The sequence below is a fragment of the Sapajus apella genome, unplaced genomic scaffold (genome assembly GCF_009761245.1).
Source record: "Sapajus apella isolate SASKATOON/1434 unplaced genomic scaffold, GSC_monkey_1.0 scaffold50, whole genome shotgun sequence".
Lineage (NCBI taxonomy): Eukaryota > Metazoa > Chordata > Mammalia > Primates > Cebidae > Sapajus > Sapajus apella.
The window spans coordinates 8,406,525-8,428,236 of NW_022436990.1; the positions used below are offsets into that span (position 1 = coordinate 8,406,525).

Sequence of the window (21,712 nt, forward strand, 5' to 3'; positions counted from 1 at the left end):
CTACCACAAAACACAAAAATTAGCCAAGTGTGGGTGGCATGTGCCTGTAATCCCAGCTAGCTACTTGGGAGGCTGAGGCACGAGAATCACCTGAACCTGGAGGCAGAGGTTGCAGTGAGCTGAGATCACGCCAGTGCACTCCAGCCTGGGTGACAGAGTGAGACACTGTTCCAAAAAAAATAAAATAGGCTGGAGTTGGTGGCTCACGCTTGTAATCCCAGCACTTTAGGAAGCAGGCAGATGACCTGCGGTCAGGAATTCCAGACCAGCCTGGCCAACATGGTGAGACCTCTTCCCTACCAAAAATACAGAAATTAGCTGGGTATAGTAGTGGGTGCCTGAAATCCCAGCTACTTGGGAGGCTAAGGCAGGAGACTCGCTTGAACCCGGGAGGTGGAGGTTGCAGTGAGCTGAGAATGCACCACTGTACTCCAGCCTGGGTGCCAAAAACAAAACAATCAAAAAAAAAAAAAACAAATGGAAAAAAAGAAAAAAAATATATATTTATATATGAAATATAAATAAAGCAGAGAAAAATTTTTGTTGGCAGCCTAGATGCACACAATACTTTGTTTTGTTTTGTTTTTTGTTTTTGTTTTTGATTTGAGACATGGTTTTACTCTGTCACCCGGGCTGGAGTGCAGTCTCATGATCATGGCTCGCTACAACCTCCTCCTTCCAGGTTCAAGCAAGTCTTCCACCTCAGCCTCCAAAGTAGCTGAGGTTACAGGCGCCTGCCACCACACCTGGCTAATTTTTGTGTTTTTTGGTAGAGATGGGGTTTAGCAGTGTTGGCCAGGCTGATCTTGAACTCACCTCGTGATCCACCTGTCTCGGCCTCCCAAAGTGCTGGGATTATAGGCGTGAGCCACTGTGCCCGACCTCAGATTGACTTTTAAAGTAAAATTTGATGCTATCAGTTTTTACTTTGTAAAGAGGCTGGCTATTCTGGTTTTTTGTTTTATTTTGTTTTGTTTTTATTTCTGTTTGGTATTTGTTTTGAGACAGAGTCTAACTCTGTCACCTAGGCTGGAGTGCAGTGGTGCAATCTTGGCTCACTGCAGCCTCCACCTGCCAGGTTCAGGTGATTCTCCTGCCTCAGCCTCCCCAATAGTTGGGATTACACACATGCCATCACCATGCCTGGCTAATTTTTGTATTTTTAGTAGAGACAGGGTTTCACTGCATTGGCCAGGCTGGTGTTGAACTCCTGACCTCAGGTGATCTGCCTGCCTCGGCCTCCCAAAGTTCTGAGATTACAGGCGTGAGCCACTGTGCTTGTCCAGTTTTTGTTTTTGCTTTTTGAAACAATGTCTGTCTTTGGCACCCAGGCTGGAGTGCAGTGGCGTGATCTTGGCTCACTGCAACTTCTACCTCCTGGGTTCAAGCAATTCTTGTGACTTAGCCACCCAAGTAGCTGGGATTACAGGTGTGCACACCCAGCTAATTTTTGTGTTTTTATAGTAGCAGGTTTCACCATGTTGGCCAGGGCAGTCTCCCAACTCCTGACCTCAGGTGATCTGCCCACCTAAGCCTCTCAAAGTGCTGGCATTACAGGCTTGAGCCACTGCACCCAGCCTAGAGTTTATGGTTGAGTGTATCTAGGGAAATCCTCAGACAAACCAGTGTAGCAGGTATTATTTATGGGAATATGGAAAAGCTCCTTGAAAGATTGCTTACACGGCTGTTTTTTATTTACTTGATGTTAACCTTTCACTTTAAATCTAACTGCAGTTAATTTTAGTTGCTCTTATAATACTGTTTAAACCAAACTTATTTATTTATGAGACAGAATCTTGCTCTGTTAACCCAGGTTGGAGTATAGTGTTGTGATCTCGGCTCATAGCGACTTCTACCTCCTGGACTCAAGCGATCTTCTCACCTCGGCCTCCCAAGCAGCTGAGACCACAGGCATGAGCCACTATGCCTGGCTAATGTTTGTATTTTTTGTAGAGACAGGGTTTTGCCATGTTACCCAGGCTGGTCTCGAACTCCTGATCTCAAGCGGTCCACTCGCCTCGGCATCCCAAAGTGCTAGGATTATAGGTGAAAGTCACCCAGGCCACTCGTAAATCTAATTCTCAATTGGGCCCTTAATCTAATTCTCAGTTGAAAAATCATTTAGCTGGGGATGGTGCCTTGTACCTGTAATCTTAGCACTTTTGTAGGCTGAAGCAGGAGGATTACTTGAGCCCAGGAGTTTGAGACCAGCCTAGGCGACAGAGACTCCTTCTCTAAAATAGAGTAAAATAAAATAAAATTTAAATTTAGGCTGGGTGCAGTGACTTACGCCTATAATCCCAACACATTGAGAGGTCAAGGCAGGTGGATCACTTGAGCCCAGGAGTTCAAGACCAGCCTGGAAACATGGCAAAACTCCACCTCTAAAAACACAAAAATTAACCAGATATGGTGGTGCACACCTGTAATCCCAGCTACTCAGGAGGCTGAGACATCAGAATCACTTGAACCTGGGAGGTAGAGGTTGCAGTGAGTGGAGATCACACCACTGCACTCCATCCCAGGTAACAGAGAAAGACTTAGTCTCAAAAAAATAAAAAACATATTTTTAAGCAGGAAAACTATTTTCATAGTCTATGCCTTTCTCTAAACCACATCCTTGACCTTTTCTTTAGTATATTCTGATATTTTCTGTCTCAGATATTTAAAAGTCAAGCTTTTCATCAAAGCGAGGTATGATAGCTTACGCTAATTAACATGCCACCTTCCCAAAGAGTTAATTCTCAACTCATCGGGAAGAAAAGTCAACCTTGCCATCTGTTCTCTAAAGTAAATCTGTCAAAGCAAGTTCTTTAAAGCAAAGTTCATAAAATTGTTTTTGCTTTGAGTAGTATTTGCCCTAATTCATTTATAATGTCATTTTAATTACATATTTTATAGAATACTCCAACCTGCACCCTTTTTTTGAGAGGTGGGTCTTGCTGTGTGGCCGGGCTGGAGTACAGTAGCTGTTGACAGATGCAGTCATAGAGCACTACAGCCTTGAACTCCTGGGCTCAAGTGATCCTCCTGCTTTAGCTTCCTGAGTAGCTGGGACCCACAGGTTTGCTTCAGAGCTGAGTGACAGAGCAATACCCCATCTCAAAAAAAAAAAAAGAATTTATTTTTACGTTTAACTAAATAGTTTATCTGTCAAATGCTGATATCAATTTAAAAATATCCCAGCACCAGACTATTAAACAGTACTTTGATTACGGGATTGCACCACCATGCCCAGCTAATTTTTTGTATTTTTAGTAGAGACAGGGTTTCACTGTGTTGCCCATACTGGTCTCGAGCCCCTGGCCTCAGGTGGTCTGCTTGCCTCAGCCTGTTTGCTAAAATGTATCAAGATAAATTTTGTTGGCCAGGCATGGTGGCTCATGCCTGTAATCCCAGCACTTTGGGAGGCCAAGGTGGGCAGATCACTTGAGGTCAGGAGTTTGAGACCAACCTGGCCAACATGGCGAAACCCTGTCTCTACTAAAAATACAAAAATTAGCCAAGCATGGTGGTGGGCACCTGTAATCCCAGCTACGCAGGAGGCTGAGGCAGGAGAATCATTTGAACCCAGGAGGCAGAGGTTGCAGTAAGCCGAGATCGTGCTACCGCACTTCAGCTAGGGCAACAGAGCGAGACTCAGTCTCAACAACAGAACTGTGTTTAATGTAAGGCTTAGACTGTCATTTTAAAATGAAATGTGACCCCGCAGTGGCTCACACCTGTAATCCCAGCAATTTGGGAGGCTGAAGCAGGCAGATCACTTGAAGTTAGGAATCTAAGACCAGCCTGGATTCAAGCCATCCTTCCATCTTAGACGCCTGAATAGCTAGGACTACAGGTGTGTACCACCACACCTGGCTAATTTTTAACCAGGTGAAAACTTGTCTCTATTAAAAATTTAAAAAGTAGCCAGCCATGGGGGCCGGTGCCTGTGATTCCAGCTACTGAGGAGGCTGAGGCAGGAGAATTGCTTGAACCCAGGAGGCAGAGGTTGCAGTGAGCCAAGACTGGGCCACTGCACTCTAGCCTGGGCAACAGAGTGAGAAAAAGGTACAGATACTCTATCTGTAAACAGATGTCAAGTAATCTGTTTTATTGTTAGAAGTACAGAGGGGTTTTTGTCAAACTAACTGAAGCCTGCAGTTAATAAGGCTGTTGAATATAATTATAATGAGAGAAAGTATTCATTGTTAATATGGTTTGGGAGCATATTCTTATGCATTTGAAATGGAAAATTACTTCGAATGTAGCATGTGATGAAAATATTTTCCTTTTCAGGTTTTTTCTCAAAGTTTCAGAACTGTTCGATAAAACAAGAGTAAGTACTAAATTATAGAGATATACTGCATAATGTGCCCACAGAGTAGTTCATGTTAAAGGGTTTTAACCACAATTCATAAAATTTTTTAAAAGTAATCATTATTAATCTTTCAGCAATCTAAATCTTTGCATGTGGTAATAGTTAACTTGTGGTTGTGTTTAACTTTATTGAGGAAGATGAGTATGTTTCAGAAGGATGATGAAACAGATTTGGATTCCATTGGAAGTTTTTCAGGAAATGCAACTTTTTGTTATGGCCTTTTATATTTGTATAAAAGTTCATATTCTTCTGGGTGCAGTGTCTTAATGCCCCTATAGTCTCAGCACTTTGGGAGCCGAGGCAGGAGGATCTCTTGAGCCTGGGAATTTGAGATCAGTCTGGGAAAACATAGCAAGATGCTGTCTCTACAAAAAATTAAAAAATTATCCAGGTGTGATGGTGCAAACCTGTAGACCTGCTTGGGACGCTGAAGCAGGAGGATGCTTGAGCTCAAGAGTTTGAGGCTGCAGTGAGCTATGATTGTGCAGTTGCACTCCATCCTGGGTGACAGAGCAGCGAGACCCTGTCTCTCAAAAAAAAAAATATATATATATAGAATACCTCCTGGAACAGATAAACTAATTAATTAAGTACTGTATAGCAATAAGAATAAAGGAACCAGGCCAGGTGGCGCATGCCCATAATCCCAGTACATTGAAGGGTGAGGCAGGTGGATCAGTAGAGGCCAGGAGTTCGACTACCCTGGGCAATGTAGCGAGACCCCCTCTATACAAAAGTTACCAAAAATTAGCCAGGCATGGTGGCACACAACTTTAGTCCTAACTACTTGGGAGGCTGAGGCAGGAAGATTCTTGAGCCCAGGAAGTCAAGGTTATAGTGAGCTATGATTGCGCCACTGTACTCCAGCCTGGGTGACAGAAACCCTACCTCAAAGAAAAGAAAAGAAATAGAAAATTACCAGCAATGCAGATTCCCTGCTTCCTCCTCTGCTCCTCAGCTGACTTCCAAGGCACTGCCTTCCTACAAGAGTAACACTGTCCTAGCTTCTAACAGTAGACATTTCGGGTTTTTTTGTTTTGTTGTTTTTTGAGATGGAGTCTTGCTCTGCTGCCTAGGCCGGAGTACATTTGCATGATCATAACTCACTGCAGCCTCAAACTCTTAAGCTCAAGCATCCTCCTGCCTCAGCCTCCCAAGTAGTTAGGACTACAGATGTACGTTACCATGCCTGGCTAATTTTTGGTAATTTTTATAGAGAGGGAGTCTCACTACATTGCCCAGGCTGGTCTCGAATTCCTGGCCTCTATTGATATTCCTGCCTCACCTTTCAAAGCATTGGGATTACAGGCATGAGCCACCTGCCCTGGTTCCTTTATTCTTATTGCTGTATAGTATTTTAATAATTCATTTGTTCTGTTCATAGGCACTTGGATAGTTTCTAGTTTGTACTTCTTTATAATAAGATTATTATTGTATACCTTCTGAACACAAGTATACAATTCTGTTGGCTATATATAACTAGGAGGGAAATTGATGGATCATAGAATACCATGTGAAAAGCTTCAGCAGAAACTGCAAAACTGTTTCCCATAATGATTGTGCCAATGTGCATGCCCACAGAATAAGTATGAGCATTTAGGTTGTCCTACAAGCTTCTTAAAACTTAGCATCATTTTCTGCCGTTTTAATTTTTGCCATTCTGCTGGGTGTATAGTTTTAGTTTAGCTTTTTTTTTTTTTTTTCATTTGAGATGGAGTCTCTGTCGTCCAGGCTGGAGTGCAGTGATGTGGTCTCAGTGCACTGCAACCTCTGCCTCCCGGGTTCAAGTGATTTTCCTGCCTCAGCCTTCCAAGTAGCCACTATGCCCGACTGATTTTTGTACTTTCAGTAGAGATGAGATTTTGCCATGTTGGCCAGGCTGGTCTCGAACTCCTGACCTCAAGTGTTCTACCCACCTTAGCCTCCCAAAGTGGTGGGATTAACAGACGTGAGCCTTACTAAGGCACCCGGCCTTATTTTCACTTTTTATCTTGACAGTAATTCTGGACTTACGGAAAAGTTGCAGAAATAGTACAAGAATTTCTGTAATGTATTAACCATGTTTCTGAATAGTAACATTTTTCTTCTCTTCTTTTACTTGGGACAGAGTCTTGCTCTGTCACCCAGGCTGGAGTGCAGTGGTGCAATCTTGGCTCACTGCAACCTTCACCACCTGGACTCAAGCGATTCTCCTGCCTCAGCCTCCCAAGTACCTGGGATTACAGGCGTGTGCTGCCACTCCTGGCTAATTTTTGTGTTTTTAGTAGAGACGGGGTTTCACCATGTTGGCCAAGCTGGGATTACAGACATGAGCCACTACACCTTATCAATATTAACATTTTCTACATTGCTTAAAGTTCTTGTATTCCAGAAAGTCCGTCTTCATTTTGTTTTGTGTCCTTCATGCACACCTGTCTCTTTTTTTGTGTGTAAGAATTATTTTTGGCTGGGTATGGTAGCTCGTATCTGTAATCCCAGCACTTTGGGAGGCTGAGGTAGGTGGATCACCTGAGGTTGGGAATTCAAGACAAGCCTGATCAACATGGAGAAACCCTGTCTCTACTAAAAATACAAAATTAGCCAGGCATGGTGGCGCATGCCTGTAATCCCAGCTACTCGGGAGGCTGAGGCAGGAGAATTGCTTGAACCCGGGAGGCAGAGGTTGCAGTAAGCCAAGATCACGCCACTGCACTCCAGCCTGGGCAACAAGGGTGAAACTCTGTCTCAAAAAAAAAAAAAAAAAAGAAAAAAAAAATATATATGTGTATATGTATTAGTAATAGTTAATACTGTTACTAATCATTCCCCCTTAATGTCATCAAATATCCAGTGTATACATTTTACCAATTGTCTTATAAATGGCTTTTTATAGTATAGTTTGAGTCAGGATACAAACAAGGTCCCATATATTTCATTTGCTTGATACATTTTTTTTCATCCTCTGTCCCTTCATACTGAAGAGCTATCTTTTCAGTCTTACCTGGCTACTTCCCCTTTCATCTCACCTCAAACATACTACATCTGTTTATTGTTCTGTGGTGTCTTCAAGCACATTTTATTAATGCTTTGACTGAATTTTCTGGCTGTCCTCAGCAAGGGGATTAGATTGAATTACCTAGTCTACCAGTGCCAGCCATCATTCCTTTAAAATTCTGTGTACATATCAATTACAATTGAAATGAATAGAGGCTGGGCACAGTGGCTCACACCTGTAATCCCAGCCCTTTGGGAGGCCAAGGCAGGTGGATCACCTGAGGTCAGAAGTTTGAGGCCAGCCTGGCCAACATGACAAAACCCTGTCTCTACTACAAAAATACAAAAAAAATTAGCCCAGTGCACCTGTAATCCCAGCTACTTGGGAGGCTGAGGCAGGAGAATAGCTTGAACACAGGAGGGAGAGTTGCAGTGAGCCAAGATCACGCTACTGCAATCCAGCCTGGCAACAGAGCAAGACTCCGTCTCAAAAAACAAGAAATGCATAGAGAGAAATTTTTTATTTTTTTTTTTTTGAGAAAAAGTGCTGGAGTGCAGTGGCCTGAGAAAATATTAATGAAGCTTAAAGATGATACTGAAACTCATTATAGCAAAGTACTTGAATCAAATATAGAGTCTGGCCGGGTGTGGTGGGTCACACCTGTAATCTCACCACTTTGGGAGGCTGAGGCAGGCGGATCTCTTGAGGTCAGGAGTTTGAGACCAGTCTGGCCTACATGGTGAAACCCCACCTCTACTAACAATGCAAAAATTAGCCAGACATGGTGGTGCCTACCTATAATTCCAGCTACTCAAGAGGCTGAGGCAGGAGAATTGCTTGAACTCGGGAGGTGGAGGTTGCAGTAAGCAGAGATTGCGCCACTGCATTTCAGTCTAGGTTACAGCGAGACTCTCTCTCTCAAAAAAAAAAAAAAAAAATTATAGAGTCCTTCCATAATTTCATGAGTCTTTGATCTGGTCTTTTTTTCTGTTCCTTTTATGTGAGAGTTGCAAAGAAAAGTAACAGGTTAATAAATGCAAAAAGGAAAGGAAAGGTGGATAAAATAGGAATGGGTATTACAGTTAAAACTTCAATTTTTTTTTTAACTGTAATAGTTAAAATTAAGTCGGAAATTAAGTAAAGAAGGAAACCACTGAGACTAGAATGTAGTTGTTGATTAAGAGCTTAATTTTTTTCTTTTTTTCAGAAAATAGAAGCACGAGTGTCTGCTGATGAGGACCTCAAACTTTCTGACCTTTTAAAATATTACTTAAGAGAATCTCAAGCTGCTAAGGTAATTTTAATCTTTTTTAAAATAAGCCATTTTATAAACAGCCATTTCTTGAGAGTTTGTTAGACTTCAGATTGTTAATGATGAATTTATCTCCTTTATATGATTTTAAAGTATATTTTCAAATAGAAATTTTATTTCTCCTTTTAGAAATTGTAGGTATGTGTACAATTGTACGTATTTTATGTGGGAAACCCCACATAAAAGTTTCCTCTTTATTATATTTCTGATGTAATCTAGAACTTTAAAAAGGTGAATTTGCAGCCAGGTGTGGTGGCTCATACCTGTAATCCCTACGCTTTGGGAGACCAAGGTGGGCGGATCACCTGAGGTCAGGAGTTCAAGACCAGCCTGGCTAACATGGTAAAACCCTGTCTCAGGCCGGGCACAGTGGCTCATGCTTGTAATCCTAGCACTTTGGGAGGCCGAGGCGGGTGGATCACAAGGTCAGGAGTTCAAGACCAGTCTGGCCAACATGGTGAAACCCCATCTCTACTAAAAAACTACAAAAATTAGCTGGACATGGTGGCTTGTGTCTGTAATCTCAGCTACTTGGGAGGCTGAGGTAGGAAAATTGCTTGAACCAGGACCCGGGAGGTGGAGGTTGCAGTGAGCTGAGATCACGCCACTGTATTCCAGCCTGGGCTACAGAGCAAGACTCCATCTCAAAAGAAAAAAAAAAAAAAAAAAAAAAAACAACCTGTCTCTACTAAAAGTACAAAAATTGGCTGGGTATGGTGGTAGGTTCCTGTAATCCCAGCTACACAGGAGGCTGAGCGGGGAGAATCGCTTGACCCAGGAGGTGAAGGTTGCAGTGAGCCGAGATAGTGATGTTGCATTCCAGCCTGGGTAAGAGTGAAACTCCAACTCAAAAAAAAAAAATGAGGCCTGGGGAGGTTGCTCATGCCTGTAATCCCAGCCCTTTGGGAGGCTGAGGCAGTGAGATGGGCGGATCACCCGAAGGTCAGGAGTTTGAGACCAACTTGGCCAACATGGCAAAACCACATCTCTACTAAAAATACAAAAATTAGCTGGGCATGGTGGCGGGCACCTATAATCCCAGCTCCTCGGGAGGCTGAGGCAGGAGAATAGCTTGAACCTGGGAGGTAGAGGTTGCAGTGAGCCAGGATCATGCCACTGCACTCCAGCCTGGGCAACAGAGTGATACTCTGTCTCAAAAAAAGGAAAAGAATTTGGTATATTTCTTCAGGTAAACTGCCTTGGAAAACAAAAGTAAAACCCTCAAATAACAGTTGTATTGCTAAAGGATTTCTTTCTTATTTATTTATTATTTATTATGATTTTTTTGAGATGGAGTTTCACTCTGTCGCCCAGGCTAGAGTGTAGTATCTCTGCTCACTGCAACCTCCACCTCCAGGGTTCAAGCAATTTTCTTGCCCCAGCCTCCCGAGTAGCTAGGATTACAGGCTCGAACTACCATGCCCAGTTAAATTTTGTATTTTCAGTAGAGGCGTGGTTTCCCTATGTTGACCAGTCTGGTCTCAAACTCCTGACCGTAGGTGATCCACCTGCCTTGGCCTCCCAAAGACATGAGCCATGTAGCCACGTATTATGAAAGGATTCCGTTGTTGTTGTTGAGATGGAGTCTCACTCTGTCACCCAGGCTAGAGCACAGTCTCTTGGCTCACTGCAGCCTCCGCCTCCTGGGTTCAGGCGGTTTTCTTGCCACAGCCACCTGGATAGCTTGGATTACAGGCGAATGCCACCACGCCCAGCTAATTTTTGTATTTTTGGTAGAGACGGGGTTTCCTTCTGTGGCCAGGCTAGTCTTGAACTCCTGGCCTTAGGTGATTTACCTGCTCCAGCCTCCCAAAGTGCTGGGATTACAGACATGAGCCACATATTGCAAAAAAATTTCTTTTTTCTTTTTCTTTTTCTTTCTTTTTTTTTTGTTCAAGACGGAATCTTGCTCTGTTACCTGGCTAGAGTGCAGTGGTGCAATCTGAGCTCCTTGCAACCTCTACCTCCCAGGTTCAAGTGATTCTTCTGCCCCAGCCTCCCGAGCAGCTAGCACTACAGGCACCCACCACCACACCTGACTAATTTTTTGTACTTTTTTAGTGCTGGGATTGTAGGCATGAGTCACCGTGCCCAGCTGGATTTCTTTTTTTTTTTTTTTTTTGAGACAGTCACCCAGGCAGGAGAGCAGTGGTTCAATCTCTGCTCACTGCAACCTCTGCCTCCCAGGTTCAAGCAGTTCTCCTGCCCCAGCCTCCCAAGAAGCTGGGACTACAAGAACATGTCACCCTGCCTGGCTAATTTTCTATATTTTTAGTAGAGACGAGGTTTCACCTGGCTAATTTTTTGTATTTTTAGTAGAGATGAGGTTTCACCATTTATCCAGGATGGTCTTAATCTTCTGACCTCGTGAACCACCTGCCTCGACCCCCCAAATTACTGGAATTACAGGTGTGAGCCACTGCGCCTGGTTTTTTTTTTTTTTTTTTTTTTTTTTTTTGAGATGGAATCCTGCTCTTGTTGCCCAGGCTGGAGTATAGTAGCACAATATTGGTTCACTGCAACCTCTACCTTCAAGTGATGCTCCTGCCTCAGCCTTCTGAGAAGCTGGGATTATAGGCACGCACCACCATGCCCGGCTAATTTTTACACTTTTAGTGGAATCGGGGTTTTGCCATGTTGGCCAGGCTTGTCTCAAACTCCTGACCTCAGGTGATTCGTCTGCCTCGGCCTCTCAGAGTGCTGAGATTATAGGCATGAGCCACCACACTCAGCCAACTTTGAATTCTGAGGTACTTATAAATGCACTGTTCATATCAAATTGTGTCTTACAAACGATTTAGATTGGATGGGCAGTGCTAAAATACTCACTTTTGAAGACTTTAAATTTATTATCAAATGTGTGGGTTTTTTTGTTTTAATTTTTTCTAGAGACACGTGTCTCAGTATGTTGCAAACTGCTGGGCTCAAGTGATGCTCCCTCTTCCTCCCAAGGTGTTGGGATTATAGGTGTGAGCCACTGTTGCCAGCCAAATGTGGTTACTAATACATAACAATTTCTTAGTAACTGTAAGAAATAATTAAAACTTAGTTGTCAGAATTAAAACTACAACGAAGTATTACTACACACTTTTTTTTTTTTTTTTTGAGACGGAGTTTCGCTCTTGTTACCCAGGCTGGAGTGCAATGGCGCGATCTCGGCTCACTGCAACCTCCGCCTCCTGGGTTCAGGCAATTCTCCTGCCCCAGCCTCCTGAGTAGCTGGGATTACAGGCACACGCCACCATGCCCAGCTGAATTTTTGTATTTTTAGTAGAGACGGGGTTTCACCATGTTGACCAGGATGGTCTCGATCTCTTGACCTCGTGATCCACCCGCCTCGGCCTCCCAAAGTGCTGGGATTACAGGCGTGAGCCACCGCGCCCGGCTACTACACACTTTAATTAGAATGACTAAAATGAAAATTCTGGCGAAGTTACATAGCGACTGGAACCACCATATACTGTTAGTGGGAATGTGGTACAGTACCTTGGAAAACATTCATAGTACTTAAAAAGTGAAATATACTATCCTGTGATCTAGTCAGTTCACTCGTAGGTATTTACTCAAGAGAAATGAAAGCAGGGCTGGGTGTGGTGGCTCACCCCTGTTATCCCAGCACTTTGGGAGGCCAAGGCAGGAGGATGGCTGGAGGCCAGGAATTCAAGACCAGCCTGGCAACATAACAAGATCCTATCTCTATTAAAAAGAAGGAAAGAAAGAAATAAAAGCATATATCCATACAGATGTTCACAGCAGCTTTATTTATAACTATATAAATATATGTATATTTATTTAGCTGAAAACTGACAACGCAAATGTCCAATGGATGATGAGATAAGCACATCATCATCTGCCTTACAATGGAATAGTACCACCTAATAAAAAGAAATGTGCTGGTCAAGTACGGTGGCTCATGCCTGTAATCCCAGCACTTTGGGAGGCCAAGGCAGGTGGATCACCGGAAGTCAGGAGTTTGAGACCAGCCTGGCCAATATGATAAAACCCAGTCTCTGCTAAAAATATTTTTAAAAAGTAGCCAGGTGCGGTGGTGCATGCCTATAATTCCAGCTACTTGGGAGGCTGAGGTGGGAGAATTACTTGAACCTGAGGGGTGGAGGTTGCAGTGAGCCGAGCTCATGTCACTGCACTCCCGCCTGGGCAATAGAGTAAGACTCCATCTCAAAAAAAGTTAGAAAAAGAAATATGCTATGGATGCATGACATGTATCCACCATTATAGTATTCTACATAGTGTTTTCGTTGTTCTAAAAATCCTCTGTGCTCTCTCCACATTCATTCTCCTTTCCCCCAATCCCTGGCCAACACTGATCTTTTTACTGTCTCCATAGTTTTGCTTTTTCGAGAATGTTACAGAATTGGAATCATATAGTATATAGCGTTTTCAGATTGGCTTGTTGAGCTTACTTATATGTACTTAAGATTTTCCTTTTTTTTTTGAGACAGAGTCTCGCTCTTATTGCCCAGGCTGGAGTGCAATGGCGCAATCTCGGCTCACTGCAACCTCTGCCTCCCAGGTTCAAGTGGTTCTCCTGCCTGAGCCTCCTGAGCAGCTGGGATTACAGGTGCATGCCACCACACTGGGCTAATTTTTTGTATTTTTAGTAAAGACGGAGTTTCACTGTGTTGGCCAAGCTGGTCTTGAACTCCTGACCTCAGGTGATACACCTGCTTCGGCTTCCCAAAGTGCTGGGATTACAGGCATGAGCCACCGTGCCTGGCCACACTTAAGTCTTTTCATGGCTTGATAGCTCATTTCTTAGTGCTAAATAATATTCCATTGTCTGGATGTAACACAATTTATATAATCAGAATATATGAAGAACTCTTAAACTCAGTAAAAAGAGAAACAACCCAATTTAAAAATGAGCAAAGGACTTTGCACAGAAGATACACAAATGGCCGTTAAACCATGAAAATATGCTCACAAGCTGTCAGGAAAATGCAAATCACAAGTATCAGATAGGCCTGTCATGGTGGCTTACACCTGTAATCCCAGCACTTTGGGAGGCCGAGGTGGGTGGATCACTTGAAATCAGGAGTTTGAGACCAGCCTGGCCAACATGATGAAACCCTGTTTCTACTAAAGAGACAAAAAAACAGCCAGGCGTGGTGACAGGCACCTGTAATCCCAGCTACTAAGGAAGCTGAGGCAGAGAATTGCTTGAACCTGGGAAGCAAAGGTTGCAGTCAGCCGAGATTGCACCAGTGCACTCCAGCCTAGATGACAGAGCAAGACTCCATCCCAGGGGAAAAAAAAAAAAAAAAAGTATGAGATACCACTTTATACCCACTAGGTGACCTTAATTTAAAAGGCTGGCTGGGTGTGGTGGCTCACGCCTGTAATCCTAGCACTTTGGGATGCCGAGGTGGGTGGATCACCAGAGGTCAGGAATTCAAGACCAGCCTGGCCAACATGGTGAAACCTCATCTAAAAAAAAAAAAAGAAAAAGAAGGCTGGGCGCGGTGACTCATGCCTATAATTCCAGCACTTTGGGAGGCTGAGGGGGGTGGATCATAAGGTGAGGAGTTCGAGACCAGCCTGGCCAATATGGTGAAACCTCATCTCTGCTAAACATACAAAAATTAGCCAGGCATGGTGGTGGGCACCTGTAATCCCTGCGACTCGGGAGGCTGAGGCAGTATAATCGCTGGAACCCAGGAGGCGGAGGTTGCAGTGTGCCAGGCTCATGCTACTACACTCCAGCCTGGGCGACAGAGCAAGCCTTTGTCTCAAAAAAATAAAATAAATATCTTGCAGTATGTTTGAATTTAAGTAAAATAAATAAAAATTAAAATAAGTATTGGCAAAGATGTGAGGAAATTGGAACTGTCATATGGTACTGGTCGGAATGTAAAATGTTCGGCCGCTATGGAAAACCATATTGTAGTTTCTCAAAGATTTGATGTAGAGTTATCATATGACTCGGCAATTTCACTCCTCAGTAGTGAGAAATGAAAGAGAAATGAAACCATGCCCACATGAACACTTGTGTGCAAATGTTGACAGCAGCATTATTCATTATGTCCAAAAAGTGGTAATAAACCAAATGCTTATCAACTGATGAATGAATAAATCAATGTGATATATCCATATAGGGAAATATTATTCAGCAATAGAAAGGAGGGACATACCGATTTGTGCTGCAACATAGATGAACTTGAAACATGCTAAGTGGTAGAAGCCAGGCACAAAAAACACACATGATGACATTTATATGAAATGTCCAGAATAGGCAAATCTGTAGAGGTAGCATATTAGTGGTTGTCTAGGGATGGGCACACATGGGGAAGTGGCAAATGGCTGTTAATGGGGATGTGGTTTCTCTTTGGGTGATGAAAGTGTTCCAAAATCTGTTGTGGTGATGCTCAATTCTGTGAGCTTCCTAAAAAACAATGAATTATATACTTTAAATGGTGAATTATGTGGTATATCAATTATCTCATTAAAGCTGTTATTTAAAAAAAGGGCTGAGTGCAGTGACTCATGCCTGTAATCAGTCCACTTTAGGAGGCTGAAACAAGAGGATCACTTTGAGGCCAGGAGTTTTGAGACCTCTCTGGGTAACATAGCAAGGTCCCATCTCTACAAAAATCTTTAAAAATTTAGAGTAACTGGCATGTAGCGTTCACTGTGTAAGTGTTAGTACTGATGGTTGTGATGGTGGTGACGGCGGCTGGGTGTGACTACTGGAAACATACAGTATATATACTATTGTGAAGCATTCTGTTTCACAGGATCTCCTGTATCGAAGGTCCAGGTCACTAGTGGATTATGAAAATGCTAATAAAGCACTGGATAAAGCAAGAGCAAAAAATAAAGATGTTCTGCAGGCTGAAACTTCCCAACAATTATGTTGTCAGAAATTTGAAAAAATATCTGAGTCTGCCAAACAAGGTACTGTTGTTATGTTAACCTTTAATCACAAGGTATGCTTTATGACTATTCTGTAAATTAAATAATTCTAATTTCTTTGTTCACAGAACTTATAGATTTTAAAACAAGAAGAGTTGCTGCATTCAGAAAAAATTTAGTGGAACTGGCAGAGTTAGAACTGAAGCATGCAAAGGTAGTGTAATAAAGAGTTAATAATTTAAGTTACATGTAATTAGAAATGAATCAGTTATGACATTGATAATTCTTTAATCTCAGTTTTCATAGGGATACTCTGACAACTCTTCCAGAACTGGAATTACATTTTACAAGATTATTTCACTGCTTCAAAATAGTCGGTTTGGGTGTTTTTTGTTTTGTTTTGTTTTTTGAGACAGTCTTGCTGTGTTGCCCAGGCTGGAGTGCAGTGACACGATCTCAGCTTATTGCAACCTCTGCCTCCTGGGTTCAGGTAATTCTCACGCCTCAGCCTCCTGAGTACCTAGGATTACAGGTATGTGCCACCACACCCAGTTAATTTTTATATTTTTAATAGAGATGGTTTTTTACTGTGTTGGCCAGGCTGATGTTAAAATCCCGACCTCAAATGATCCTCCTGCCTCAGCCTCCCAAAGTGCTGGGATTACAGACCTGAGCCACTGTGCCCAACCAGTCTGAATTTCTTTTTGAGACGGAGTCTCACCGTGTCGCCCAGACTGGAGTGCAGTGTGGTGTGATCTTGGCTCACTGCAACCTCTGCATCTCAGGTTCAAGCAACTTTCCTGCCTTAGCCTCCCGAGTAGCTGGGACTATAGGTGCGTGCCACCATACCAGGTTAATTTTTGTATTTTTAGTAGAGATGGGGTTTCGCTATGTTAGCCACACTGGTCTCGAACTCCTGACATCAGGTGATCCACCTCAATCTCCCAAACTGCTGGGCTTACAGGCGTCAGCCACCATGCCTGGCCTTTTTGTTTATTTGTTTTGCTTTTTAAATGTATTTATTTAATTATATTTTAGAGCTGGAGTCTTGCTATGTTATCCAGTATAGCTTCAAACTCCTGGGGTCATTTGATCCTCCTGCCTCAGCCTCCCAAGTAGCTAGGATTACAGGTGTATGCCACCATGCCTGGTCCTCTGGTCTTTGTTACATTAGTTGTTTACTTTGAATTAAGCCTCTTCTTGTACTTAATATAAAATTTGGCCTAAACCTTAATTTTAAGAATAGAAAATCTTAGAATTGAGAGGGATTTTAAAGATTATTTAATTAAGAATGATATCTACAATGTCTCTAATGATCAGGTCTGAAAGAGTCTATTACCTAATATGGAAAGCAGTGTCACTTTTGACTAGTTGTTTTTTAAAAAGTCTTCCTTAATAAAAAACATTTAAAAATCAGGGCGTGGCATGGCGGTTCAACGTCTGTAATCCCAGCACTTTGGGAGGCCAAGGCGGGTGGATCACAAGGTCAGGAGTTCGAGACCAGCCTGGCCTATATGGTGAAACCCTATCTCTACTAAAAATACAAAATTAGCTGAGCATAGTGGCAGGTTCCTGTAATCCCAGCTACTCAGGATGCTGAGGCAGGAGAATTGCTTGAATCTAGGAGGCAGGGGTTACAGTGAGCCAAGATTATGCCACTGCACTCCAGCCTGGGCGACAGAGAGAGACTCCTTCTCAATTAAAAAAAAAAAAGAAGGCCAGGCGTGGTGGCTAACGCCTGTAATCCTAGCACTTTAGGAGGCCGCGGTGGGTAGATCACCTGAGGTCAGGAGTTTAAGACCAGCCTGGCCATCATGGTGAAACCCCATCTTTAAGAAAAAAGAAAGCCTGTCATACAATCAGAAATTGTTGAGTAGTTAAACTTGAACACAAAATGCATATTTTATACTCACTAGAACATGTCAAGTAACCCAAAACATTAATAATTTTCTAAATAGAAATTTATCTACTGGCCGGGCATGGTGGCTCATGACTGTAATCATGGCTCCTGAACTCGAGGTCAGGAGATCAAGACAATCCTGGCCAACATGGTGAAACCTGTCTCTACTAAAAATACTAAAATTGGCCGGGCACAGTGGCTCACGCCTGTAATCCCAGCACTTTGGGTAGCTGAGGCAGGTGGATCTCCTGAGGTCAGGAGTTCAAGACCAGCCTGGCCAACATGGCAAAAATCCTCTCTCTTAAAAAAAAAAAAAAAAAAAAAAAAAATACAAAAATTAGCCAAACATGGTGGTATGTGCCTGTAATTCCAGCTACTTAGGAGGCTGAGGCAGGATAATTACTTGAACCTGGGAGGCGGAGGTTGCAGTGAGCTGAGATTGCACCACTGCACGCCAGCCTAGGCAGGTGACAGAGTGAGAGACTCCATCTCAAAAAAAAAAAAAAAAGAAAGAAAGTATTATACATGAAACAAATTATGTGATTTTATATCTTTAAGCCTTTATGTGTATATAATGAATGACTTTTTAAATTTCTAATGTATCAATAAAGTTATGTGACCCCCAACACTGTTATTTATGTGGTTTCTAACAGTGTAGTTTCAGTAGGAGTCTTCTAAACTGTTTGAACTAAAATTTATAATTTATTTTTTCTTTCTTTTTTAGGGTAACCTTCAGTTGCTGCAGAACTGCCTAGCAGTGTTAAATGGAGACACATAAGCCATACTCCGCCTTCCTGTTAAAAAGGGCTGCCTTCCTTCAGATTTTATTTTTGTTTTCTTAATGATGTTAAGCATTTATGCTCACTGGAAACAAACAGAAAACAGCTGACAAAGTGCATCTCCTCCTCTCTTTCTGAGAACCATGGAGCAGCGCACGTACCGACGATGCCAGTCTGCGTGCCGTGACACCGCACTGTTCCCCACGACAGTGGGCCGTCATCGTGCACGCGTCACACTCAGAAGTCCAAAGTTCATTCTTCTTTAAAGTAGCCTCTATAACTGTGTTTATTTTATAAATAGTATTCCTTATGGCTGCCAATCTTACTTACCTTTAAATAATTTCTCAAGTTTAACCTTTTCAGAATGCATTGTTCAAACAAGATAAAGATTGCCTTTTTTGAATTTTTTTTTTGAATTTTATTTTTAAAAAGCATTATATACTACCTTAGTTCATTCATGTATCCTGGTAAAGCATCTTAATCAGACTTATTTTTAATTACTGAATATTTCTTAGAAGTTTTGGGACAGATTTTATGTAATCTTTATAAGTATGATTTCTGAAGAAAAGTAAATGCATTAGTATGTTTGCCTTAAACTTGTAGACTAAACCAATTATTGTAAAATAAACAGCGATAACAGTGATAGTTTTTAACTCTGTGGTCATTGTATCACTCTGGAAAATGTGGAGTAGCTGTAAAAAGTCTACTCCCATGTAATGCTTTATACTGCAGGTCTTAGTTTTTCTTTTTTCTCATTTCTTTTGAAATGGCATCTTGAACAAAGTCCACCAATCCCTTCACAAAAGAATGAACTGCTCCTCTGTGTGTACTTCATAAAAGGTGGAATCGGACAGAGGCAGCTTAGAGACAGTTATTCCTGAAATACAGGAGCAAAAGTACAGTTTGTTGCGATTTCCCAGATTCCGTCCCTAGCTCAGCCAATTAAGCATGAGACATATGCCACTGAGCTACTTAGTAGTTATGCCAGCGTATACACATTGGTATGTAGAGGGAAAGAGGTCTGCTGTAAAGAACAACACTTGTTTGTCAGTGGGGAAAGAAAAGTAGAATACTTGGGATAAAAGTTGGCATACAAATAGGATATTGTTGCCAGTAGTTACATCACAGACATTATCGGCCTTTCTAATGTAAATGAACGTTATTGTCATTACTAGTGTATAAAGTTAGGTGGAGTGGTTGGGTTTTTCCACTATCTTTTTCTAATTTTTCTACCACTTGGAGACCACAGGCATTTGGGCCTGTCATCACTTGGATAGGTTCCTAGTTTGTTTACATTTTCCTGAACCTGCCTGAGTGCCTGTTCTCACCAGTCATGATGATTCCAGCCTTCCTCAGCAGCATGTTCTCTTGCCTCATTCATGCGCGGGTCAATGTTTCGTCTCTTTTACTGACATGTTCCCCAGTGCTGTTTGAACTCTTGATTTTCCGTAGCTGGCTGAGTGTGTTTTGTCCTTTACGTAAATTCACTGGTAAAAATAAGCCCATGTGATGTCCACCAGTGGATGAATGCAGGACCCAAAGCCCTAGCTTCTGGATCCAGGTCTAGCCCCTTCCTCAGCTGCCCTGTGGCCTAGGGCAGGTTTGCTCGATCTCTGCCTCAGTTCTCTACTATAAAGGACATATTGACCTACCTCACAGGGGTGTTGTGAGGATTAATAAATGTCGGTACTGTGCTTTGGAAATGTGAAGATGCTGCGTAAATGTTAAGAAATAGTAAGTATAGGGCCAAAAGCTATTCAGTGTTTCACTTAACCATTTGCTATTCTATATTTACCAAGGGGGTCTTTCCTGGGGAAGGGGGTAGAGTGGAAGCTGCATCCCTTGGCTCCTGGTTTTTACATTGTTGGAGTGCTTATTGTGGTAATGCACTCTAAAAACGGCGTAGAATGAAACCAGCAGTCCAGTGGTCACCCCATTTCTGCAGTTTCACTTTGCTTGCCTTCAGTTACAACAGCCACCCGAAATTTGAAAATATTAAATGGAAAAACTCCAGAAATAATTTGTGTTTTAAATTTTATGCTGTTCTGAGTAGCATGATGAAATATCCTGCCATCCTACATGGAACACTGATTCATTCCTTTTTCCAGTGTGTCCACGCTGGTGCTACTTTTTTTTTTTTTTTGAGAGGGAGTCTTGCTCTGCCGCCCAGGCTGGAGTGCAGTGTCATGCGATCTCAGCTCGCTGCAACCTCGACCTCCTGGGTTCAAGCGATTCTCCTGCCTCTGCCTCCTGAGTAGCTGGGATTACAGGGGCATGCCACCACGCCCAGATAATTTTTGTATTTTTAGTAGAGACGGGGTTTCGCCATGTTGGCCAGGCTGGTCTCAAACTCCTGACCTTGTGATCTGCCCGCCTCGGCCTCCCCAAGTGTTGGGATTACAGGCGTGACCTGCCGTGCCTGACCTCTTTCTTCCTCTCCCGCCCCCCACGGTACTTAGTACCTTGCTACTTAGTAGCAGTGTGGCCCTCGACCAGGAGCTTCAGCATCACCTGGCACCTTGGAGTGACTCAAGAACTCACACTCGTAGGCCCCACCTTTGCAACATCTACTGAGTCAGAATGTGCATTTTCCATGCACACTGAAGTTGAAGAAGCACTGATCGAACATGCTGTGTTCTAGTTTTCTATCTAACGTCACCCCCTGCAATGTAAGCTCCAGGTCAGCGATTCCTACTTGTTTTGTTGACTGCTCAATCCACAGGTGGCTAGAAAGCTGCCTGCCTGTAATAGGGCTTTCAATATATTTATTGACAGCAGGTGCCCAGGTTCTAGCTCTGAGCCCAGGGGAGATTAATACTGTGTCCTTCCTACAGAGAAATCACAGAGTTGCACACCCTCTCTGTTCGGCTTCATCAGCACTTGATTCCATTTGCTCGAGCTCCTGGGTGAGAGCTACGAAACTAGTCTACCTGTCAGCCTCTTCAGCCCCGTCTCACTTGAGAATGTGATCATTTTACAGGCATCAGAAAAAGGCAAGTGTGGGGTAAGCACCTTACTTTTCTCACACCCCTACCCCTTCTATTTACCCAATGGTTTAACCTGGTTTGAGCCAGCCATCATCTTGCCTGGATTAATAAATCTCCTGACTGGTCTCCCTGCTTTTCATTTTTTGAGCATATCATGCCACACCTCTACTCAAAACCTGCTTCACCCAGATTTAAAGCCTTACTATGGTGTCTACAAGACCCTCATGATCTTACTTCCCACCCAGTCACCTCTGTGACTGATTTTTTTTTTTTTTTTTTGAGATGGAATTTTGCTCTTGTTGCTCAGGCTGGAGCGCAATGGCGCAATCTTGGCTCACCGCAACTTCCGCCTCCCAGGTTCAAGCGATTCTCCTGCCTCAGCTGGGATTACAGGCATGTGCCACCCTGCCCGGCTAATTTCATATTTTTAGTAGAGATGGGGTTTCTCCATGTTGGTCAGGCTGGTCTTGAACTCCCGACCTCAGGTGATCCGCCCGCCTCGGCCTCCCAAAGTACTGGGATTA

At 42.9% G+C, this 21,712-nt stretch overlaps 1 protein-coding gene and 1 long non-coding RNA gene across 3 annotated transcripts in view; one reads left to right on the forward strand and one right to left on the reverse strand.

Moving 5' to 3' along the window:
* Positions 1 to 19,904, forward strand: part of SNX6 (sorting nexin 6) — a 62,140-nt gene extending 42,236 nt beyond the window's left edge. For both annotated transcript variants that reach the window (XM_032242577.1, XM_032242578.1), the window contains 5 exons: positions 4,282 to 4,321; positions 8,545 to 8,631; positions 15,405 to 15,564; positions 15,651 to 15,736; positions 18,147 to 19,904. In XM_032242577.1, the coding sequence (XP_032098468.1) occupies positions 4,282 to 4,321; positions 8,545 to 8,631; positions 15,405 to 15,564; positions 15,651 to 15,736; positions 18,147 to 18,200 (427 nt within the window). In that variant the 3' untranslated portion in view covers positions 18,201 to 19,904. The remainder of the gene's footprint in view (positions 1 to 4,281; positions 4,322 to 8,544; positions 8,632 to 15,404; positions 15,565 to 15,650; positions 15,737 to 18,146) is intronic.
* On the reverse strand, positions 848 to 11,741 carry LOC116526292. The gene is made up of 3 exons (XR_004258082.1): positions 11,657 to 11,741; positions 8,489 to 8,490; positions 848 to 882 (listed from the first exon to the last, which is right to left on the reverse strand). It is a non-coding gene; the product is annotated as an uncharacterized LOC116526292 (long non-coding RNA).
* Positions 19,905 to 21,712: the final 1,808 nt, after the last annotated feature.